The following is a 25,182-nucleotide window of genomic DNA, read 5'->3' as shown; positions in this document are numbered from 1 at the left end:
GGGTGTGAAAGCAGGCAGAGGAGACAGCGTTGATCTGTTGTGTCATGGTCAGTTGCGTGTCTAGGAAGATCCCTGGGTTGCAGGTGTGGCTGGAGGGCGTTGGACCGAGGGAAGCAGGCCACCATGTGTCGTCCCATGGGGTGGCTTGTTTGTGAAGATGAGGATCTCTGTTTTGTTTGAGTTTAGCTTGAGGTAGATGGTCTTCATCCAGAAGATGATGTCGGTCATGATGTTTTGGAAATTGGTTTGAATATTGGTGGCGTTGTCTGTGAGGGACAAAACAAGCTTGGTGTCGCTGGCATAGGAGATGATGGTGAGTATGTGGGTGTGTGTGACGTCCGCTAGAGGAGCCATGTAAGTGTTGCAGAAGCTAGTGATAAGGGAGGAGCCCTGGGGGACGCCGCAGATGATGTCTTTGGGGCGGAGACAAAGGGTGGGAGGAGGATTCTCTGTGTTCTGCCAGAAAGGAAGGAAAAGAACCAGTTGAGTGCATTGTGTTTGATGCTGAGGAGTCTGGTGATGAGGGTGTGGTGGGAGACGACACTGAACGCAAAAGAGAGGTCAAGGAGGAGGAGAGCCACTGTTCCCCGAGGTCAAGGAGGCATCTGATGTCGTCGGTAGATGCTATTAGCGAGACATCGGTGCTGTGGTTTGGCCAGAAGCCGTATTGTGACGTGTCCAGCAAGTTGCTGTGTTTGAGGTAGTCTGTGAGCTGGTAGTTGATTAGCTTTGCCAAGACTGTGGCGGGGAACGTAAGGAGCGAGATGTGGCAGACGTTTTTGAGTTTGTTGGGGCCAGCAGAGGGTTTCTTCAGGAGGGGCTTGGCTATTGCGTGTTTCCATGCATAACAGAAGGTGGCTGTGGTGATGTAGGTGTTGAGGATTTCTGTGAGGGAAGCTTCGATTACTTATTTTCCTAGGTTATAGAGGTGATGCGGGCAGGGGTCCGCGGGAGACCCGGAGTGGAAGGAGGTCATAATGGCAGTGGTGTTTTCAGTGGAAAGCTGCTTCCATTCAGTGGTGCGGAGGGTATTGCTAGAGTACAGTGGAGGCTGAGGTTTGGGAGCTGAGGATCTAAATTCCTGTAGATATCAGAGATCTTGTGGTGAAAGAAGTCTAATAGTTTGTCGCATAGGTCCTGGGAGGGGTGGATTGTGTTCTCTGTTGCAGAGGTGCAGGAGAGCTCTCTGATAATGCTGAAGAGTTCTCTGGTGTGGCTGGTGCTTGTCTCGATGCAGGAGGTGAGGGTTTCTATCATGGTCTCCCTGAGTCGGTGGTGGTATTTGTTGAGGGTGGACTTGAATTTGAGGTTGGCTGAGGTTTTGTTGGGAGTGCAAGTGTCTATCTAGTTTCCTGCAGTGGCGTATGAGGGTCCGAAGTTCTGGGGTGAATCATGTGGTATGCTTGGTGGGTTTGCAGTTAGAGGTGTTTTTCAGGGGGGCGGCGGTGTTGGCAGCAGATTAGAAACAGTTGGAGAGGTTTTGGAAGCAAGATTGAGGGTGCCTGCAGGGCTATGTCTGGTCTCCTTGAGAGCGGTGATCCAGGGGGTTTCTGTGACTTTGCCCCAGTTGCAGAAGGGGATGTAGGGGAATCCCATAGGGGCATCATGCAGTAGGTCGATGGGGAAGTGTACAATGTTGCGGTCGGTCCATGTTACCTCAGTGGTTTGAGAGAATCTGGCTCCGTTGCTTGTGGAGAAAATGGGGCCCAGTGTGTGTCCTAGGCTGTGTGTGGGGGCAGTGACCAGCTGGGAGAGACCGATGATGCTTAAGTCTTCGAGGAGGGAGGTGGAGTTGCCGTCTTCTAGGTGGAAGTTCAGGTCTCCCAGGAGGTTGTAGTGGCTGGAGTCAATAGCCAAGGGAATGATGAAGTCGGAGATGGAGTTTCAGAAGTTTAGGCGGGGGTCTGTAGACAATGGTTCCTCAGATAGTGGTGTTGGCGTCAGGTTTGATACAGAAGTTGAGGTGTTCCATGATCTGTATTGTGTCGTTGTCTGTGGCGGTGCAGTGGAGGGAGTCCTTGTGGATGATGGCAATGCCTCTGCCGTGTCTGTTGGGGTGGTCCTGGTGAACCATCTTGTATCCAGGGGGGTTAGGTTGGGGGTGGGGTGTAGAGTCGCGGTAGAGATGTCTGGTGCGGATGCTGGGGTGAGCCAGGTTTCCATGGATGAATATTATGTTGGAAGCAAGGGAGGTTATGGTGTTCCATATCTTTATGGCGTGTTTGCAGAGGCATTGGATGCTGAGTAGAGCACAGTGGAGTTGGTTTGTAACCCGGGGACTGCTGTGTGAGGGTTGTGGCAGTACCTACATCGCAGTAGAAGTGGCAGCTGAGGAAGGAGAAGGGTCTTTTTGTGGATCGAGGTGAGGCAGCAGTTTGTGTTCTGGGTCTTTGGTTTTAAGCTTCAAATCTCGATGGAGTATCTGTGTCGAGCAATAGATCCAGAGTTCCTGGATCTGGGCGTTGTCTGGGCACAGATGGGCTTGCCTTTGTTGTGGTTTAGGGGCACCTGCGGTGCTCTCGCTGCACAGCCGCAGAGCAACTGCCATTAAGTAGGTCCGGAGGAGGGCAGGGCGCAATGGGAGGAGGTTGGACAAGAGGCACGGGAAGGAAAAACAGCAGAAAAAAGATGGCAAGGGCCGGAAACAGCTACAGCACGACAATAAAAATAGCTCAAATGTAACAATAACAGCTACAATGCGAAAACACTAATAACAATACAACGAGGACCACAATGACAAACCAAAAAACTGAGAAAATACAATACTGGAGAGCACAAAACCCACAAGCATGAGCACAGTGGATCGCGACACAGACGAGGCAAACAAAGCAATCATGAGCAGGGCAAGAGGAAAGGGACAGCAAGAAAGATCAAAAGGGCAGCTGGAGGCAGTTGAGCAAGAGAAGCTGGCAAAACGCAGCAGTGGGAGCAGGACTCAGGACCTGCTTAGTGGGGTCTTGCTGCGACCGCCATTAAGTAGGTCATGGGGAGGGCGGGCAAAAGCACAGAGGGAAAAACGCAGGAAATGATGGCCGGGGAAAGGTACTGCGCGACAATAACAATAGCTAAACCTTAACAATAACAGCTACAATGCAAAAACCCCAATAACAATCAAATGAGGACCACAATGACAAACTAAAAAACAGAGACAAAACAATATCGGAGATGAAATGTAAAGGACAAATACAACCAACATGGCTGGGCATGTGGCCTAATGCGCTATACTTCACCAGCTGTGCCTATCTGCCTGAAATGGACATTCTTTAGGTCTCACTTTTGCAAGATCTGTAGCTGGTAGGTGCCTTTTATTCCTGACTATCACTACATGCAAGATACAGCCCTGTGCAAGTCATACAGTTCTATCCTTTAGGGTATGACTGCAAAGGGTATCCTGACTCTCCAGAGGTGTACGCATGCTCACTGCTCTACAAGGGTAATGAAGGTACAATATCTAAGGCCACATATGTCTGTGCCCCTCTGCTGTAGAACCACTTAAAACAGTGGTGCGTTTTCGTGAGAGACCGAGGGTGAAAAACAAAGCAGCCAGACAGTGCAGATTTGATCTATTTCAGACTGCTGAGCTTCAAAGTCCCAATGAGAGGACACCTAACTTGTACAATGATATGTAGATAAGGGACAGACAGAGGTGTGTGATGTATATCCTAACGAGAGGCTACTGAGAGCATTACCTCTCCTAATAACCTTGGTGCTGAATAAAACTGGACAAAAAAAGGGTCAATTTCTGACTGTTCTGACAAGGAACAACTCTGAGACAGTGTTGGCTTGCAGCTGTGTTCAATTAACCTGAATCGTCCTTTCCCCACTGAAAACCTTAATGTTACATTTAGTTTCTTCTCCGTAGAGGAGCGAGTGTCTTTGACAGGAAAACAGAATGCACTGAAATATGAACTTAATACAGCTTGTAGTCTTTTTTTCAATTACTCTTATTTTGTATTTGTATTCCAATGCATTTTCAGTATAGGGCAGGGCTACAGCCTTTTATTACCAGTATTCTTAAGTAAATCCACTGTGATGCCCTGGATATTATCCTCCTTTATTGATGGACATTACTGCAATCTGCACTGAAAGTCTGTGCTCTCGCAGAATCCAAGACGTTAGGTTGAACTACTGTGGAGATTCTGGACAAATTGTGCTGTAATACTAGTTTCCATGCCATTATACAGAGGACCCAGCATTTCTCGATCTACATTTTTTAAGTTTCGGTATGAAAAGTGCAAACGTTTGACACCAATAGTCATTTTGACATCAATTACACCTTCTGCAAAACTACAAGATATTTTGCCACACCACACCTCACAACGAACGACAGAAGATACAAATTAAACAAGCAATGGCATAAAAAATAGAGCTCTCCTATGCAGGAGCTTTGTCAATGTGTTTAGCCATGTTGTAGACTAGCGTGGTTGCTGTTCAGCAGGACTAAACATTAGTGGCATGAAGTTCAGCAGCATGCTGAAGAGTGGAGTGACACAGAGAGGAGTAGAGTGGCGCAGAATGCAGTAGCTTAGAGTTTCTCAGGGTGGAGTGGCATAGAGTGTCAGAGTGGAGTAGCACAGAGGGAGAATGTCGTAGAGAGGAGTAGAGTGGCAAAGAGTTGAGTAGAGTGATGAAGAGTGGAGTAAAGTGGCAAAGACTGGAGTAAAGTGGTGTGGGGTGTCGCAGAGTGTTTTGGATTGTTGGAGTGGGGTGGCATACAGGGAAGTGGCAGAGTGCAGTAGAGTGTTGTACAGTGGACTGGCATGGACTAGAGTAAAGTGGCGTGGAGTGGTGTAGAGTGGAGTGCAGAGTGGAGTATGGTGTAGAGCAGAGAGGAGTGGTTAGAGTGAAGGGTCATGGAGTGGGACAGAGTGGAGTGGCATAGAGTGAGTAGTGTTGTAGTGTGGAAAGGCGTGGTGTGGTGTGTCGTGGAATAGTGTGGAATGGCATAAAGTGGAGTATGCATGGTGTGGTAGTACACTGCCATTACAGATAACACATTGTCAATGGCAATTAACAATACATTTGCACAATCATACAGTTTTACTGATAAAGCTATACAGCTCACAAATGATAATGTGTGGTAATCCGCTTCATCTACTACATAGATTCGTATTGATCACATTAAAATATTTGTTTCAACACCCTTCAAAAATACAAAAAATTTGCTTCTTTGTGTTTCCTAATTCTAATATATTCTGAAATATTTGTAGACTTCCTTTACTGGCATTTAAATGTTATTGTGCGCTAGCAAAAAATAACAGCCTACACCCTTTCCATTTACACCCTCAGTACCCAGCAAGACTGTCACATAAATATTCTCACCCTGCAGTCAGAGAAAGAAAAGTAAACAGCAAACTCCCTTGGGAAACACATAGTCTAACATTGGACATCTGTCTGTGACAAGATAAAAACTCAATTTAAAGGCCAGTTTATTGCTCATTCACTTCTAAGTCTAGCATGGGTGTTTTGGGGGAGCTTCAGCACCCTCCACTCCTCCCTATTTCCAGTGCCTATGGCATGAGTGTGAAATTTGAAGAAGCAGATTGTTTATGGTGAGCTTCTAGTAAATAGCATTGACCAAAATTAAGAAGCTCGTAGACAGAAAATTCTTCTTCACAGGCATGACACATTAAGAATTGGTATTGGCAGAGATAAGTAGAATCAAACATGCAGAAAGATAGGAGGCAGGAAATCTTTTCAAAGAAATACAGCACAATTACTTCTGTGAACTAGCAAACAAGGGAGACAACTCAAAACATGTATTCTTGTGGAATGCCTCATGAAAAAGAAAAAAATAGTTCCCAGAAGAATACAAGGAGCTAGTCAGAGAGGTGGTATACAGGCTATGCTCCACAGGAGGGACAAAGACATGGTGGATAGCCTAAAACAAGTAAAGCCAGCAAATAGAAAGAAAGCAAATGTGAGCTACAAAACACAAAGCCAATGGGAAGCTTTCTGCACATCCATAATATGTCTTTGCAACCATATATCTAGTAGCCGTTGCTCTAAAAATGATTGAGTCTTTCTCACATGACCTGACTGCAAACTCCTGAAGCCCACTGATTTTGCAAATGTCACTCTAGGGTCAGACTGACATGCGCTTGCTTATTTGTTCTTCTGATGCAACTTGTGCTTCCAAAAAAGATGGTAAAACAAAAAGATTTGAAGATGTTGTCTTTCTTGTTGTTCATTGTAGGCTTCATGTTGAAGTCACAATGAGCCAAACAGCACAGCTGCTGTTGACATCCACAATTTTAATTTTTCCAGGTAAACAACACTCTACTTTTGAACTGCATGGCGATCTAGAAATGAACACGGCATGCAAATGTGGAAGGCATAACTTTGAAGTCAAAAGGCCACAAGCTCATTTCTTCTTGTAAACCAATGGCCAGACATTATATTGATCACAAACTGGAAAAAGAGTTGCATGTTTCTGAAAAATAGCAGCTAGTTTCAATTTTAGACCATTTGGCTATTGTAAAATAAACATTAGCTTTAGAAAAACAAGCAAATTACCAACGTTCAGTGCTGCAATTATCAGCAGCTCCCATTTCAGACTTGATGAACAGGTAACTTATGTTTGGTAGTACTCTTGCTGGTGGGTACTCTTATCTAAACAGAGATTCCTCACATCTGAATACTTGCCAGGGGCTAGACTGCATCTGGGAAGTTTTTGCCAGCAATGCTCACACGTGCTGGTAGGTGGTGAAGTGCAGCTCCGCTTTGACTCCACACAGTTCCTGAAGTGATGGAGCAGAGCAGCATATAAGTACTACCTTGAGCACTCACGTTGGTTGCATGTCTCCTTCAGCACCTTCAGAGAAGGAGTGTGAACAATTGGTAGAATCAGTATACAGATTATTAACTTGGGACCTTTTTGGATGCTAAAGAGGCCACTCCACACAATGGGAATGTGGTGAGGAATCTATGGTTAGATACAAAATCCACCAGAAAAACATTACTGGAGTAACTTGTTCTTCTGATTGTTATTTCTAACCGTAGATTCCTCACCATAGAATAATTGGCAAAACAGTATCTTCCCAGGTGAAGGGTCCAAGTGGACTGACCAAACAAATCTTTAAGGACCAAGTGGGCGAAATGCTCTTTCAGCCGGACCTGGCTGTCAAGGAAGTAGTGCTTTGTGAATGCATGCACTGACACCCATATTACAGCATGATGCAAAGAACTATCCACCTTGAGAGTGTCCTCTTCTGCACAGCCTTTTCTTCGCTTCAGAGAACCTCACAAACAGCTGAGCATACAAAGAGCTACTCTCACCGAGACCCAAGGAGGAGTCTGAAATATCGGGATCACTGCTTACATATACTGAACTTGTTGTAACTCAGGGAATGCCCGGAACTGCACTAGATCCAGGCCAGCTCCAATGAAAGGAAATCTCTGCAAAGGATCCAGTTGTGACTTCAGCTTGTTGATTTTGAACACTCAACGATGTGAGGAGGTCCGCTGTCATCTGGAGCTGGTATACAACTGGCTGTGGGAAACCTGACTTTAAGAGACAGATGTTGAGGTACAGGGAAACTAGTATCTACCAACCTACAAATATTGGCAGTGACAACCCCATCCCTTTTGTGAACACCTGAGGGGCACTGATGAGGCCAAGTGGGAGCACTCATAGCCTACCTTGAAGTGCAGGTAATGTCTGTGGGACTGCAGGACAGGCATATGAAAATGTTTGTCCTGCAGGTCCAAGGACACCATCCAGTCACTCGGTCTGGCCAGACATTATCTGAGCCAGCATGAGCATTTTGAATCTGTCCTTTCATAGTAAAGCATTTAAAGGTCAAAGATCTAAGATGGGCTGAAGCCTTCCCCGCCCCCCAACCTTTTTCGGCACAAGGAAATAGTGATAGTAGCAAACCTCCCCTATTTTCGAGCACAGAATCCTCTTAATTGCTCGTTTGGAAAGCAAACTCACACCTTTTGCAACAGAATGGGCAGGGGTTCCCCTGAGATTCGCTCTGATGTGAAGAAAAGGGTTTGTGGAGCAGAAGGAAAGGATAGGGCAGAGTCATGCTGACCGATCTGAAGCTTCAACTGTCAGACAAGATGGATCACCACCCTGAGAGGAAATGCTGAAGCCTGTCTTCCTAAGGGTAGATGTCTGCCACTAATGGCAAGCTAAAGCAGCTTGGTGGCGATTGCTGCTTGGAATGGAATTGGAAGAACTTATGTCCTTGTAGACCTGCATGTTGCCTGCAAGATCCACGTCTCCATGATAGAAAATACTGGAGTCATTACAGTGGTAGCCAGGGAGACTGATGGCCAGCCCCCTTCAGTAGCCTCAGAATTTCAAAAGACCCATGAAGCATGCAGTGGCTCCAAGCATACTGGCCGAGTACTACACTAGTGCTAAATCCCTTCACAGACAATCTGTCATTTCAAGGGTTTCACCTTGTGGTTGAAGTGTAAACAACCTACTCTCTAGAGTAGGATGATTAGTGAGAAAATCAGGTCGCCGGGCATTAAGCGGTGACATCTAGTCACCTATCTATTCACAGAAGGGCAAGAACAAGGCCTTGGCCAGGGGCCCATTAAGGTGGCAGTGAGGGCATCAGTGAAAGGGAGCAAAGGCTCAGATGTGACTGCCATCGGCTGTAAGGTTTCCATAAGGACATTTGTCTTAATTTCAATAGAGGGCAGTTACAGGTTCAAGACTTCAGCTGCTAATTAGATTACCACTGCAAGTGATGCAGGAGGTTTGCATGGCAAGTTCAACCCGATATCAGGGGAAGTACCAAACCCACTGGCCTCTTGTAAATCCATGAACAAATTGTCATCACAATGAGGGTGAAGATTCTCCCCAGCCCCAGAATCATCATCATCATCCCTGGGTGGTAGCAAGCTTTGGTCAGAATCAGTTACAATGGCAATGGGGCCTCTGATGGTGCATCCACCGAGTAGAAACATAGGTTCAAAGTCAGGCTGTATGGTGACTGGTTGTGCTTTAGTAAGTTTGTAGTCTGAACCAAATTACTATCATCAAATTATTTTACATACACTATTGTATCTGCATTTCTGTTATTTACATCTACATTTGTCCCTCAATTCTGCTTCTAGGTAAGTGGAAATCTATCCTGTTTTGGTGTGAGTTTTTGAGTTTCTCAAAATGCATGTAGTAGCATTTTCTATGAGCTCATGTATACACAAGTTTTTATGAACTATTTTAGGTTACGAAAATGTGTACTGTTTCATATTGTTTGCACTGGAAGTTGTGCTGATGACTTCATTTTCTGTACCACTCTACCATTTACTTCTTTTCCCTCCCATAGGAAAACCCAACTATAAGTAAGTCACCTTTGACAAACATGTAATGCAGAAAAGGTTTGCTGAAACAGAGTACTACCAAACTCATCACACCACCCAATCACCCAGTCAGTTCACAATAGACAGACCTAACCACATACACAAACATCCATCACACCTGATAATCCAACTATCATCGGAAACCCACCACCAATTTTCATGTAACAATATCCAAAGTACAATACCTTTCCATTTGTCCCAATGAGTTGCCTTTCATAAACATAATGAATAACTTAGCTTTGGTAACGATCTTTCTGATTGACTTGATCTAACTGCAGAATCCTCACCTTTTGGATATTCCCCCAGGCCTCAGACTGGATGTGGAAAATACTAAGAAGTACTCCTGCACGGAGTGATGTAGCTCCACACTTAAGTCGTTTTGCTCTAGAAGTGATGAGTAAAGCCCCATGTAGGTGCCACCCATCGATGATGACATTAGTTGCTTTGTTAACTGTCTGCACCCTCACTCTCAGATGCATCTCATCACCACAACAGTAGCTGGGAAACGTTACATGCACGTAACAGGGAGAATGGTAGGGTCTGTGAGGAATTTGCAATTAGATGGAGCCTTTACCAGGAGAAACTTGTTCTTCTGAAACACTGCTAACCACAGATTTCCATCTTCTAAATAGATACCAAAACAGTAACTCCCAGGTGATGGATCTGTTAAGAGACTGAAACCAAAAAGGCCTTCAGGACTGAGGTGATGTACCACTTCTCAACTGACCTCGCTGTCCTGACATTAGTGTTTTGTGGACAGATGGCAGGACGGCCATGTAGCCTACTGGCACATGTCAGGACATGCACACTGCGTGCCGACGCAGTTGTAGCAGCCTTGGTTTAGGTGGTATGAACAGCCAAAATGGACAGTTGTGCAGAGGTTTAAAGAGAGGAACCACAATTGAGGAATAAAAGACCAATTTTTAAATCCCATTAGGGCACAATGAAAGGAGAAGGGGGAAACATTACTGCAAACCCTTGAGAAAATACATCACTGGAGGTAATTTAAACAATGCGATCCGGTCCATCAACCATATGAAGGCAGAAAGAGCCAACAAATACCCTTTAACATTGCCCAAATCAAGTCCTTGATGGGCGAGGGACAACCCAAACAGCAAAGATATGTCAGCTTAGCATGAAGTGGGTCACTCTGCTTGGTAGTACGCCAAGCCACAAACCTATACCACTCAGCAAATATCCTCAAGATAGGGCTGGACAAACATGTCCCAGCATCACAGCCACCATTACCAGAATCTTTACCAAACCATCCATGTAAGATATGAGCTCTTCAGGAAAACAAGAGCACCATATCGAAACAGAAGGGTGGCCAAAATGCTGCAGCTCAGTCGCTTTGAGTGTGCAGCCTCGTCTTTGCATCAGACAACACTATGGTTCGGCTGTCGTCTTCCAGAGTTGACCGCATTGGTGGATCATGCTACAACACTGGTAGTGGCATCAAGGAGGAAACCACTGAGGTCAATCCTGAACCAGAGGACCCAACTGGTGCCCAGGGTGAACCCAGATGCGGCAATCCAAGTGGGAGGCCTCTTGGCTCCCCGGGACCTGCAGGTGTGCCAATGGAAGTCAGTAGCATGCCCAAAAGCTGCATGGAATTCTTCAATTAGCTGTGCAGTTGCCAATGGCACTGGGAATTCAGGTTGTCGCAGAACAACAGTCAGAATCGGCTCCATAGGGGAACAGCTTCAGAAGTGAGATCGAGAGGCACAGTGATGCCCTCACACCTTCTCAGGACATCGAGAGTCGCGGGACTAGGCCAGGTCCTGCTTGGACTTTTTGTGCTTTTACTTCAACTAAGATTTGGACGGTAATGGGAACATCCTCACGAGGAGGACCGGAACCCTTCCTTTGGATTCAAATGGTCACAAGATGGAATCTTGCAGTGCTTCCCTAGAACATCTTCGCCTCCTGCTCTCAGTTGGCCTTGGGGTGCGGTCACTGTTGAGGTCTGAACTCAGGCACCATGGCCAAACCATGTGCGGGTTAGTCACAGACATTTCTTGTGACATTCCATACAAGGCTTAAAAGTCCTGGAGATTTCGGTAGTGACACTTACATTAGTACTGTAGAAATATGTGAAAAATCAAAGAGTACAGTCTCAAAACAGACAAAGGGTAGCTCCTGATCTGCCTCTGTTGGCACTGAAAGAAATTGACTGATGTCAGCATCAATGGTAACGCTCATAAGGCCCCCACACGTCACCTGTCAGCGCACAGGGTTACTGATGAAGATTTTCTAGATTGAGTCTGATGCATGGGGGGATATTCAAAAGGTGAGGAATCTGAAGTTGGAAGTCTCTATCAGTAAAAAGGAACACTGACAATCTCATTCATGTGCATGACATGGCACTGAAGCCATGTAGATGGCAAAGTACTGCCAACACAACAGCACTTACCTCCCCGACCAACATACATCTTAAAAACTTGCTGCTAACGCTAGCTTAAGCACACCACCCTGATGCTCACATCACATCATGGCTATGTACCTGGGTAGCGAGGCATGTCTAAAAACAAACAAACGGCAAGAGCCAGCTGATAAATTGATCACTCTGCTGAATGAAAAAAGACAAAATTATTTCATCCCCATCTATAAACATAACACACAATCTTTATTTACATCAAACTACTCCTATTTTGGCATTAACCCTTACAACCAATGGTATAGTAGGGATGTAACATACAAATCACCACTTACCATAGATGAAACAACAATTTTAGTGGTAATAACAATAGCAATTGACAGCCAATCAGAGTATACCCTGGAACTTTACAATAAGGGCAACCAGTTTATGTGTTGTGGCGCCATTCTCATAGTTGAAGGCACAGTATTGTATGGATCGCATAAAACTATTTTCTTTGCAGCGATACTGGATTTAATGTTCTTAATGAAAAGTACTTTACAATTTGATTATCAGGTGGAATAGCACTAGACACATTATCTTACACTTCATGTATTATCCCAAAACAGCAGATGAGTGTTCAATAAACTTTAAGATCTTTCTACGTAAAGAGCCCTGAGACATATTTACTTTTTTAAAGATTGTATTTGTGATGTTTGTGCATCAGTATAGATTTCTTACAATTTGGAAGGTCGCAACAGCTCAAAGTCTGAAGGTAGGTGTCAAACGCAACATACATTTGTTTAAAGAAAAATGGCAAATTAATCCAATACAACTAAACTCATTTTCGTACAGACCCTGAGAATGTGCGTATGTGCACCTCGTTGGCTTTGTGATACATAAATTTGGCATTCCTAATTAGATTATGGTAAGTAAAGCTGAGTCTGCAAAAAGAGAATGTATATGAAACCCAGAACGTTTCTAGCAAGCTTAAACGAAAAACGTGCCCGATACCAGAGACTCCAGTATTTGCATACATGTCTGTCTGAAACATCTGGGATCAGCTCATTACTTGAATCTGTAGGCAATCCTCAAAATCAGAAACAAAGTCTAGTGATAAAGCACGTGCTGTTTAAAATACTTGCCTCAGTGGTCCTCTTTGATGCGGATTTTCCATAATATATGTCAAAAAACGAAACTGTATACCCCGAATTATAAGTTTCAAATCTGTCCAAATAAAGTGTAATGTGCCCACCATTTCTGAAATAAGCACTGGCAAAGCCAATAGGTCTGGCTTTGACAAGAGTATAATGGTGCCAGGTGGTGGTGTGAACACAAATTTGGCAAAAACATCAAAATATAAAAAATAAAGATATGCTCAGCAGCCCATGAACTGAAGTTCATTCGTTTCCAGGGGGCTGTGCAAATGCGATCAGGCAAAATGCTGTAATTCTCAAATGGATGAAGGATGCTGACCCAGTGTTCCATAGTAAATCCTGTGTGGAAGCAAAATGCAAAGTACCGCTGAATAGTCAAAAGCATGAAAAAAGCTGACCCTTAGAAATATGTGGCTCGTAAGGTTATCTAAGGCAGGCCTAAAAACAGAAGTATTTGTTATGCATACCTGCAAAGATGTTTGATTTGCATTTGGAACAAAAAGGGTTCAAGTCCAGAGGTTTAAAAGAAAAAAACATAGGGTTGACAGCCTTGCTAATCGGAAATACTTTCTGATGCCTAAAGTTGACTTTTATCATAGAAGATCGTCTTGATTTTATATAAGAACCATGGTCCTGCCTTCAGGCCAAAACAGTGCCCCTTACTGGTAAAGGCCAATCTTGCTCCAGGACTACTACTCTAAGCCTCAGTTAGAGAAGTAAACTCCCTCTGTGAGCATTAGCATGATCAATGTAGGCTGACTATGGAAGCCTGCTTATCACACCCGGTGGGGACATAAAGGCTCGAGGCACCTTGCAAATAGGGTCTGATTTTGAGAAAGCGATGGGTTGCTAAGCCTCCTTAGAATGCTGATAGTGCAATATTATCAACGTTTGAAATGAGTCCTGGATACACTATACAAAACAAAAAAAGAAAAGAAACAGGCAAGCAATACATTTATTATTGTCAGTGTTTCTGCATGCAGTCCTTAGATGGACATTGTAAAAACAGGCTGCAAAAATATTACATTCACTGTAACGATTAGAACTGTAGAGCCGCTGGCATCCCTGGCTGCCAAAGCACGTAGAATCCTTTCCTGAAAACCATTTACAGAAAGGCATTAATTATGCAAATATAGTCAAAAATGGTGCATGGTAACTATGCACGATATATGAGACAGAGAGGGGAATATAAAAGATTTATAAGACGACTTACCTTTTCTAGCTTTTTTGCCTCAATATGTCGCAGTACCTGCTCTCTCCAATCATGAGGGACTTTGTTTTTTCCTTGAGTGTCTAACAGTGAATGCTCTGAATTCACCCTGGCATTCTGCTTTTTAGAGGGACTAGTCCGAGAATAGTTAAAATCGCTAACAGACATAGTTCTTTCTGGTATATCATTCACAGTAGGCCGTGCACTCTGCGGCCTGGGTACATTGGGGCCATCAACGCTGTAGGTCCTCGCAGACATTGGTCTCTGTGGACCAGGCATTGGGGGTGGTGCTCTTCCCATTCGTTGCAATTCTCGGTAGGTCATATAATCTCCTTCGGGCATCTGAGGATGCCTTTGAGGACCCATATCACCCATGGTTACAGATGCCGATGACGATACGCTGCTCTGCCGTTGAAGAGTATGCCTTGTAGCTCCAGGAATAAGCCGATCATTTGGTGGAACAGCCCACATTTCAATGTGCCGGGGTCCCATTCTTTGCTGAATGCCATAAGCAGCAGGGGATCGCACATTATTATGATTTGAGAAATTCATGTTTGCAGAATGTTTTACATAAGTAGGGCTCTCTGTGCTGTCCGACCTCAGAAGGCACGGAAGTGGTAAACTGCCTTGTTCCAAGGGCGCATTTTGCTTCTGCGGCCATAATGATTCCTTTGTTCCGGCGCTACTACTGTACTGGATGTTATACTGAGGCATGCTTGCCATTGGTGCAGCTGCTAGAGCTCGTGCTACATTGGCTCCCTCTGGGTTATGGTTGGAATCAAATCTGTACACCGTTTTTTTGCTACAAGACAATAAATCAGAAGAGGAAGAAGATCCGGGAAACACTTGCAAAGGCTGGTCATAGAGAAGTGTTGCTGACTTGCTGCGCACTATATGTTGTAAATCAACACCAGCGGTAGCTGTTTTCCCCATTGAATTGGGTTGACGATGTTCGCCGTCACTTATGATATCATAAACCCTCATTGCACCAGTTTCCATGTTAGTGATGCTATGAGATTTCACAACAGTCCCTACAGGATCTCCTCTCTCTGGAGAGAGATCATCAGTGCTCTTTGAGATACACATATCAACAGAAGGATCCTCGTTGGAGGTTGCTGCCCTCTCTACATCAGCATTCTTAAGATTGCCTTCTATTCCCTCTGAATGCCCATTGATGTTGCTCCTGGGGTAGGTGATGGTGTGTTTGTTTTCAGGATCTAAATGGTATGTTCTTTCCGCAACATTATTATTAAAAAATCCCGTCCCTGACACCACATCCTTACCACCTCTCTCTGCCATTTCCACTGCATCTGAGTGCAACCCATCAGAACTGATTAAATTGTTGATGTTCCTGTTGATTTGGTCCAACCTTTGCGAGTTGTCCGTCACGTCTGTCAGTTCAATGCCCCTATCTGTTAAAACTAACCTATCCCCAAAGCCTAATTCATAGTTTGTCAACTCAGTAATTTCATTTCCCTGGGCATTATTTAGCTGACTTTCATTTCGTAGAACACGGTTGAAATTTTCATCTTCTTGCCTGAAAGCAAAAAAAAACACTTTTTAAAAACAAAATTATAAAGCAGAGCTAAATCTTTATATATGGGCTAAAAACTCGTTTTAAAGTCACTCAACTTGACAACTAAAATAACCTACTATTATACAGAGTAGGCATTTAGAATCAAGAAAGATTAAATGTTTTTTTTTTTTTAAAGGCAATATGCTTTTCTAGTTATGTAAAACATTGCAGGAGTTCCCCCATCAGACCCTTGGATCTTAAAAAAACTGACCTACAGAAGTTTCTCGAGGCACAGCAACGAACCCATTTAGCACTTTTGCTGTTAGATCGTAGCTTTCTCATCATATACAGCATATACATGATGATATCCCACAGTATCCTTTCGCCTCAATTTAGCCAAAATACAGTCAGGTATTTAAATAAAGCAGACAAAACTGATATAATGAACAGCAGACACATTATCTACAACTAGAGATATTTCCTTTCCCTTGATTGTAAGTTGATGAGAAATACGCCAAAGAAAGGAACATTTACAAAATGCTGCCACAGTGTATGACCATGCCTGACTTAAAGATGCCTCAACCAGCTTGGATCAACAAAAAACTGTAATCAATCGCTTGTTTTAAGAATATGGTGTACAGAATGTATACAGAGGTTGCCTGGATATTAGGTCTTTGATATTTTGTCCATCTCAGCCGAACACGCCAGGAGCTCCACTGTGAAGGCAAACAGAGAGGCAGAAGAGGGCATCTTTGTCTGGGCCCTCTATGAGGATGAATGCTCCCAATAGTTCACTGTCGAATCTGACAGATGCAGCCGGGTCACTGCGTAGCAGGGATATCCACAAAATAAAGTGTGGTCCCATGCCCACTATATTTAGCACCCAGAATATATCTCCATTGCACAAAGTCAAACACCTTTTTGCCATCGAGTGATCACAGTCAGTGGGCTTTCCAGAATTTTGGCAATATCCAGGCAATTAGGGGAATAGCAAAGGTTCATTCTGGTAGCCACGCATGGATGCACGTTATTTTATGAAACGCAATAATTCTTCAACTCTAATGACAAGCTCCCATTCCTTCCTCTGAAAGACAATTATTGAATTTCATACCAACTGGAAGTGGAGATCTTGACGATGCTATTTCTGTCACGAGGATAGCCAAATATCACAAAGCACGAAAAGTTACATCATCCTCTTAACTAAATTATCGGAGAAACTAAGGTGAGTGACCTTCTCATCCATTGTATGAAAGAAATTTCAGTTCTTGAAAGGACAACAGCAGAATCGTGTCCTAGTCAAAGTGAAAATCGTCATTTGTTACGTTAATAATGTTATTTGTATAAATCGTTTCCAAATGTCATTGTGAAATGCCCTTAGCACAAAAAGTACCAAATAAAATAATTAGGTATATGGCATTGAGGTATTCTAAAATGGTTGCCAACTACGTAATTCTTTGATTTTCATCTGTGTTGTGCTAGCAATCAGAAAAAAAGAAAAAGCATATAGTCTAAATAGAAACAAAAAAACGTAATTTAATCAAGTAATTGCATTTTAAAGGGTCTTTTTAGCACTCCTTCACTCTTTGGCAGAAACCACATACACAGGCCCTTAATCACAATGTTCAAATTCTCAAACAATCATTAAAATGAGAGAAAAGCCTTTCTTAGGGTGGAAAGGCTTGCTGCAATCCTATACCAAAGTATATGGGAGCCTCTGCATTGGTGGACGAATGAACTGAGAATGCTTGGAACAAAACCTTAACTGTAAAGGGCATTCACATTGATTGTGGCTACGAAAGGAGGAGGGAGACAGAGGCCTCTAATGAATTCATCATCCAACAAAGAGCATGAATTAAACAGCAGGTGTAGGAAGGTGGCTCTTTATATAGTGGACCAAAAAAAGGTACACTGTGCTAAGAGTCCAGGCAAACCCCAAAGGCATCACAGAGGCACAAATTACATCCCAAATGCTCTCATTTGTGGTAGTGTGGGCAAGCAGTTAGGCATATCAGAGGGTAGTGCTAAGCATGTAAGGCACACACATAGGCAGTAAGTAAGACACACTCAAAGAAATCCAACACCACTATATTAAAGTAGCACATACTTTATATAAATTTAGATACCAAGATAACCGGAAACTGGTGAGTACTTTTCCAGATAGGAATTTTCTCAAGAGTCAACATTGCATTTTTCTGTAGCAGCAATGTTAACCCATAGGAGATAATATACACACAGCAAACAGGTATTTTACTTCACTTTAGAGGACTAGTCTTCTGGCCTTAAGGTGAGTACAGGGAAGGGTCTTAGGCCACACCAACAGGTCACCTCAGGGGGCACTGGGGTGGCTGGGTGCAGCGGTGCAGTTCAGCGTTGAATGTCCTGTGTAAGTCTATGGGGATTGGTCTGGTCACCAAGATGCTGCGGAGGTGGACTGAGAGTCCTACACAGGTAAGCCCTTGAGGCCCTTCAGTTCTTGGGATGCTGTGGGACATAGGAACACCAGTGGTCCTGTGTTCCTCAGTCTGGGACCCCCGTTGCAGAGGTGGTTTGGACCATAGGGTTTACTGTCACCAGTGGTGGTCACGGTGAAAGGGGACACACAGAAACAGGCTGCAGGTGAGGACTGGGAATACAATCCAAATGAACAAAGAGGACACGGGCCTTACGCACCTGGGGGACGTAGGGACGCCAATGGCCCTCTTCTCCTCGGTCCGAGACGTCCAGGTCCAGAGATGCAATGGACCTTCAGGTCTCAGTCACCGGAGGCGGTTGAAGTGAATGGGAAGGGTCTGCAGAAAAAGACTAAAGACACTCTCAGGAAGTCCACAGTGGCCAAACTGAAGGTGGGCTTCCTGCCTGGGGGGGCCTGGGAAGCACGTTGATACCACTGGCCTACTGCGGCTCGGCCTAGGCTGCTCAGGTGCAGTGGTAATGTCTGATATTGGGCTTTTGGCAATCCCAGTTCTCACAGTTCTTTCTTGGGTTGCCTGCAGATGAAGGGAAGCAGCTCCATCTGCTCCAAGTGAGTTTTCTGGTGATTTGCAAAGTACTGGCAGCTTCCCCGTTTTTTTAGATGCTACAGTGACAGAACAGGTCAGCTGATCCTCAAGGGTCGGGTGCAGCTGGAAGAGTTGGAGTCCAGTCTGTCGTGCTCCTCGGTTCTCAGGTCAGCAGGATTCTCGTCCACTCCTCCCTTTGTGTCCAGCGAAGATCTGAGGTCCCAGTATCAGGGGGGCCTCCTAAATACTCAATTTAGGGGGGGAGTGAAAGATGGCAGAATTTCTAAGGCTGTGTTCACTTCACTGGTCACCCTGGGAGTGTGTCCAGCCTGCAAATACAACATGCTTCCTGTATAGCTAATTTCCCACCTGTCCATTTGCCAAATGGACCCTGGGGCAGGGGAGACGGCATCTCCCATTGTGGAGAGCAAGATATGCATACCAAAGGCAGTGGGCTTCTTTGAAGCCTCCTGCCTTGGAATGTAGATTTGCAGTTAATCCTGTTCGGAGGGGTGCTTAACACCCCTGCCAGAGAAGGCTTTGCTTCTGACCTCCAAAGAGCAGAAGCTCTCATCCTTGGGGGTCAAAATCTCATCTGTTGGAAGCAGGCTGGCTAGAACTAGTCAGTTAGCCCACTGGCAGTTGGTAGGATTTCAGGGGGCACCCTTAAGGTGCCGTCTGGATGAATGTATCAATAAATTAATCACTGGCATCAATGAGAGTTTATTGCAACGAGATGTTTGATACCCAACATCCCTATTTCCAGTGAAGCCATCATGTGGTTGGGGAACTCGTATTGACCAGTGTCCAGCACATGTATTCAAAATGGCTTCCCTGCACACTTACTATGTCTAAAGATTGACTAAGACATAGCAGAGGCGTAGCTGCTCTTACGGATTATGTCCACACATTTAATTTAATGCACCTTGTCTTAAGTCTGTAAGAGCTGCTGTATGGGTGACTTACAAATAATACATGCAGTGTTTAGGAGCCATGGCACACAGGCTGTGTGCCTTTTGGGAGAACCTTGTAACGCAGCCTGCCAAGGCAGTCTGCATGATGCTGGTGCTGGGTCCCTTAGAGTGGCACAAGTTATGCTGCAGCTCTTAGGGACCCTCATAAGTATCTAGGCCACAGATACGAGAGGTACCATTTACTAGAGACTTACAGGTTTGTTAAAGGGCCTGGCCACTTGGGGGTTAAGTGACCAGGGGTCTTGTTTTGGGGAAGGAACCCTGGTACTGGGGACGTGGTTAGCAGGAACCCAGTTCATTTCAGTCAAAGTTGCATCAAAAGTAGACAAAACGTGCTGGGCAGGGGGTACTGCAACCAGAACCAAGCTTCATACTGCAGGTAATTTAGCTGAAACCCTTGAAGGACAGTCACAACTAAGTGAAATGAATGTGCTGGGTCAGCCTACACAGGCGTGGAATGCCATGCATGTGCTAGCATTCCAAGTATGCCCAGATATTGGGCAAAGAGCAGATTTCCAAACCATTATAAAATAGAGAAAGAAAATGTAAAACAAATTGCATCCTTCCTCCTGTATTGGACAGAGCTTAACTGCAGTAATAATTCAAAACCAAGGGTGATGCTGAATTTCTGATGATGGCCTAACAAATTTGCTGTAGGCTCAACTAGAAGACAAATGTGGAGTTATTACACAAACTCTGCTATTCTGACTACTTTTAACCTTAATGGTATGTTTACACTCGTGTGTCTTCAATTGCAAGAAAGGCGTTTTAATACTTCTAATAATAAAAATAAAACATGAGCAAGAACGTAGGCAGTAGAAACCTGAAATTGCAATGGCGAGCACTAATGGAGTATTATCATTAAGCAACAGCCTATCAAAATGAGTTCAAGTATTTTATCCAAAAAATACTGGAACTTTTGCTTAATGAGTTGATGATAATCCAAAGATAATTATTAAACTTAAGCCAGCCCTCTTTGACAGTAATAACCAAACAGTGTAGTACAAATACTGTAAGGTGGCTACAGAACCTAGGCTACAAAGTAACGTGACAGATAATCCAAGTTAAATTCCATTGGGTGAATCGGGCCTTTTATGGCCAACGACAGACCTCGATGCCTTGCTCCAAGTCTCTACATCACCACCCACCAGGCTTCAGAAAGTACAAATAAAGCACCTGAAAGTATCGAGAGGAGTACAGAAAGGGTGCTCACTGGTTTCTGAGGATCATCCCTATTCTCTCTGCACACATGGTCCCTGTACGGTAGAGAAAGTGGTTTGAGATAATAATGATAGTAATCATCGCCATCCGTGAGCTAGTGGCCTCTTTTTTATGGAAATACAGAATCAGCACTGATCAACTGACCAGAAGCGCACGTGCAATGGAAGCACATCCATGGATACACCCAGGGTAAGAGACATCTCCACAGAAACACCACAACAACGGAACCTTGTGGGGCACACTCTGGCTCTCACTTCAGATGCTCAAAATGATAGTCAGTTTCTCAGAGGGGGCCATGCAGGAACATGCAACATTGTGCACTCCGCTGCATCGGAATTCACTGGTAGTGTAAGAACGGGAATCAAGACTGAGATGAAAGAGCACTAACCAGGAGGATCTATCGGACTCTAAAAAATACAATCTGGAATGTGGAGGAGCAGCGATGTTTCCTTGAAGAGCAACCTGAAACTGTACTTTTGTAATTCATTGTCCCTCCTAATTATAACATAATATTCACCACTCTGCCATCTCTTTCTAAATAATCAACTAGTCGACCTGATTATGCCAAGAATGTTCTCCTTTCTTCTGTTAAAAAGTAAGTTCACCTTTCCATCACTAGGAGCTTCAAAATGCTCCCCACTCCCTCTTTTTTTTTTTAAGAGGATAGCAAGCAGGCTTTTGGTTGCCATCAACACTTGCCACAGGAGCTGTTCATCGTTGTTTGTCATTTCTTCACGCCTCCCCCCCTCGCCATTAGAGTTATAATTTCTGGGTCACTTTGTATTAAGTATCCAGGCTTTCCTTATCTAATACATTTCTTTCCTAAAGATCTGACGTTTCCGACATGACAACCAGATATAAATGGCCACATCAAATCTTGTAAGCTTCCATGAAAAATACGTGCTCTTTAAGCATTAGGATCACACAGAGACATTGCTCGTCTTTAATTACAAGGTAAACTGCAGTACAGTTTTGAGTGAGCAAACAGCAAGCCCACACTGTAAATACACACGGATATAAAAGATTTAGAAAAATAGCTAAACTTAGGAGAAACAGTGTTCACGATCTCGCTTTATACTTCTTTGAAAAGTGTGACATTTTATGCACCGTTATTATGTATTGAAAAGTAATTCCCTTGAGGGTTTTTATCAACAACCTGCATTCTTCCCCCAGATATTCACTGCTCTTAGATCGCACTTTTCTGTAAAAGAAAGTGCAAATCTTCATTGCAATTACAACTTTGTTGTTACCACCACTTTAATATATTAAGTGACGCTTCTTGCATTGCAAACAGTGCTCAAAATAAATTGGTGGAAAGTTAAATATAAATTATTAGCTATTTGCAAGAACAGAATCCAGTTCCCCCCAAAAAACATAAGAAGATTAAATACAAACACACAAACCAGGCCAACGTTAGTATCTGTAAAATGGCAGTCGAATGATAACATTTTGCATGCAGCTCAGTACTAAAAAGGTAGGGTGAGTTGTGGCATGGCACTAAATGAGAACAACACTATATGCACACGTACACAGACCTGATCTTCGAATTTAAAACAATGTGCGCTTCTTTCTCTGGGGAACATAATGAATGATCGTGGCTGCTGTCAGTATTCAGGGAAACGGAATCAGACATCCTGGATGGAGAGGAACAGTTACTATTGTTCTGGTTGCTGTTGTGGGTGACTTCATCCAGTAGGGAGTCCGCATCCTTATACTCTGAAATACAATTTTCCTTATCAATTATTGAGACATTCGGCATTAGGCAGTAAGTAACACAAGCATGTGCAATAGCTGTATTTGCATCCAGATCCCAGTATCGGGTTGTCCCATCAGTGTCAACAAAGATCCCGGGCACCTGCTCCATGCCAGATTTTCAAGATAATCACTGACTATAAATGAGATACATTTAGATTCACTCTATATAAATCACATTTTTATCGATATCTTGAAAATATGCCCTGGATCTGTGCCTCTTACACTAACATCGGATATCCCAGGAATAGACCATGAAGTACGATTTACTCAATATACTTACTTGTGTACTCTTAGTTCCAGTGATCCCCATGGCACTCTTCGTAGCACTCCATGGTTATGCCAGTGGTGACAGGTGAACTGTCTACCTAATTTTGGAATACAAGACTGGATGAACAGACTTCACCTTTACTTACTCCTACATCCCAAGACCCCATCATCCAGAATTTTATAAAGGAACCACCAAGATGTGGGGGGCACCTATATATAGCATTCCAAAGGGGTAACTGGGAAGCTGTTGTCCACAAATGTACACTTATTAAGTCATGGGGATTCGCCCCAGGAGGTTGCTTTGATGATTAAATCAAGAGGGACGTAAAGTTGCAGGGACGCCGACAATGGCCAAATTCATATTGTGGGACTGCAGAAATGGTTTCTGGGAGAGTGAGCCTGAATGAACAGTGTGTCAACTGCTAGTGGTAGTGCCTCCGGACTGTCAGGAAGTGTTTCTGTCCCGGGCAAACACAAAGTAAGGACACACCTAACAAACTGAATACGCTTTCACCATTAAATGAGATCAGAAAAATGCAGGGAGTAAGAGTTCCTGGTTCATATGGAAGTGTAATAAGTTTTTTGAATAATGAAGTATGACTCCTGAGAACTTTCCTCTGTTTAATAAGGTCTTTTAGCTTCTTAACATCTAAACTTATTTCACTACAGTAAGCAATAGGAACTTTCATTTCATAATTTATACGAATTGGTTACAATGACTTCAAAAGGATTTTGAGCCAAGCAGTCCTAATAAAACAATATTTAAATCTAACCATCCTCCTAACCTGCAGATATAAACAAGGGAGATTATAATTTAAAAACAACATTGTGGAGGTGGTAACAATGTCAGCCCCAAATCCTCTGGGTGTAATTCACGTCCCTGCAGGACCAAAATAACTCAACCTTGCTATCTGAAGGGCTAAACAGAAAACAACAACTTTTTTTTCAACATTATAGTGAAGTGGGACGATAGAATTTTTCACTGCACAGTTTCAAGATATGAGACATTTGTTTCTGTAGCCGGATGATATTACGGCTTCTACACACTTAAAGAAACTTTAGGCTTTTTTGAGACCATCATTGGTGAGCTTGGCAGCTACCCCTAAATATCTAAATTAATGTGGAGAACTAGGACCTTCTATTTCGTCTATCGTGTATCAGCAGTATAATCCTAGCTAGTTCAGGTGATCCCAGAAACACAATTGAATGGTTTAATTGCAATCTAGAATAATTATTGGATAACCCAGAATTTTCTGCAGCATGCACACAGGCTTGGCATGACAGAGACCAGGGCAAAGTGTAGAATAAATGTCTCCTACATGAGCAAAAATATACATCAAAGGCAAAAAGAGGCCCTGTCCCTATGCATGATGTGAGCTCAACAAGCTTTGCAGTGTCTCAGGCGGCATAAAAATATGTTCCAGAATAGTCATGGTGATGGAAGATAATTTCAGTTCTGAGGAGCACGTTCACTGGTAAGGTCTAGCCATAAAGCAGGTATGTGACTGATAACCATCTGCTTATGTGTATAATGTCAATTTCCATGGTTTCACTCTAATCAAATATGTTAAAAGGTTTCAAACCTGTTGACTTAGGACACCATAGCAGTGTTGTCAGCATTGATCAACTCACTTCTGTCAGACACCACTATAAAAAGCACCTTCTGTGCTGAGACAGCCTTTAGAGTTAGGTCACTGCTGTGAATACCAGGTCAAGATGAACTGAATGTTTAGCTACATTTTCAGCCATACTGCTACATACTCTGGAGCGTCTGTTGTTATGGAAATGTATGGATCTGGGTAAATGAAGGAGACTACAAACAGTTGTGCTTCACAGTTTCAGCTATGGAGTCATAAAATGTGTTTCACTCCTCAAAAATGAGGAAAATAAAGCTAAGTAAGTCACAACAAGATCCAAAGATGGAAAACCAGCTGGAAGCAGGAGGAAGAGCTGGAAGCTGGAGGAAGTCATTAAAAGTCAGTACAAGAATCCTCGTGGTTATCTCCTGTTTGAAGGTCATCTGCTTCTATTAATCATAGCAGCAGTGTCAGGAAAAGAAGGATGATGAGTATGTACTCCCTCAGACAGGTACACGGAGATGTAAGAAGTTCTGCAGATGTTTGCTCAGAATTAATGGTTCTGTGAATAAATCATTTGCACACATTACTGAAATTGGATATTTAGTTCAGTTATTGCAGGATTTTTCCTTTGTGGCTCTGAGTAAGCGCTATACCTCAAAAGTGTAATGAGTGGGTGAGTGAGTTGTGAGCAGATCTCAGGACAGCCTAATATTTTATTTCTCACATTAAGGAGCTCTGGCACTCTACAAGCCAGGGTCACATGGCCTCAAATAGGATTTGGATGTCCTTGTCTGCGGAATGCACAGGACACGACATTCACCAT

At 43.6% G+C, this 25,182-nt stretch overlaps 1 protein-coding gene across 6 annotated transcripts in view; it reads right to left on the bottom strand.

Moving 5' to 3' along the window:
• ERBIN (erbb2 interacting protein) overlaps positions 1-25,182 on the bottom strand; it is a 766,777-nt gene that overhangs the window by 70,244 nt on the left and 671,351 nt on the right. For all 6 annotated transcript variants that reach the window (XM_069222872.1, XM_069222909.1, XM_069222899.1 and 3 more), the window contains 2 exons: positions 22,293-22,473; positions 14,051-15,584 (listed from right to left, as the gene is read on the bottom strand). In XM_069222872.1, the coding sequence (XP_069078973.1) occupies positions 14,051-15,584; positions 22,293-22,473 (1,715 nt within the window). The remainder of the gene's footprint in view (positions 1-14,050; positions 15,585-22,292; positions 22,474-25,182) is intronic.

The sequence above is a fragment of the Pleurodeles waltl genome, chromosome 1_1 (assembly GCF_031143425.1).
Source record: "Pleurodeles waltl isolate 20211129_DDA chromosome 1_1, aPleWal1.hap1.20221129, whole genome shotgun sequence".
Taxonomy (NCBI): domain Eukaryota; kingdom Metazoa; phylum Chordata; class Amphibia; order Caudata; family Salamandridae; genus Pleurodeles; species Pleurodeles waltl.
The sequence above is the reverse complement of the archived record's forward strand: the minus strand, read 5'-3'. Positions and strand labels throughout refer to the sequence as shown.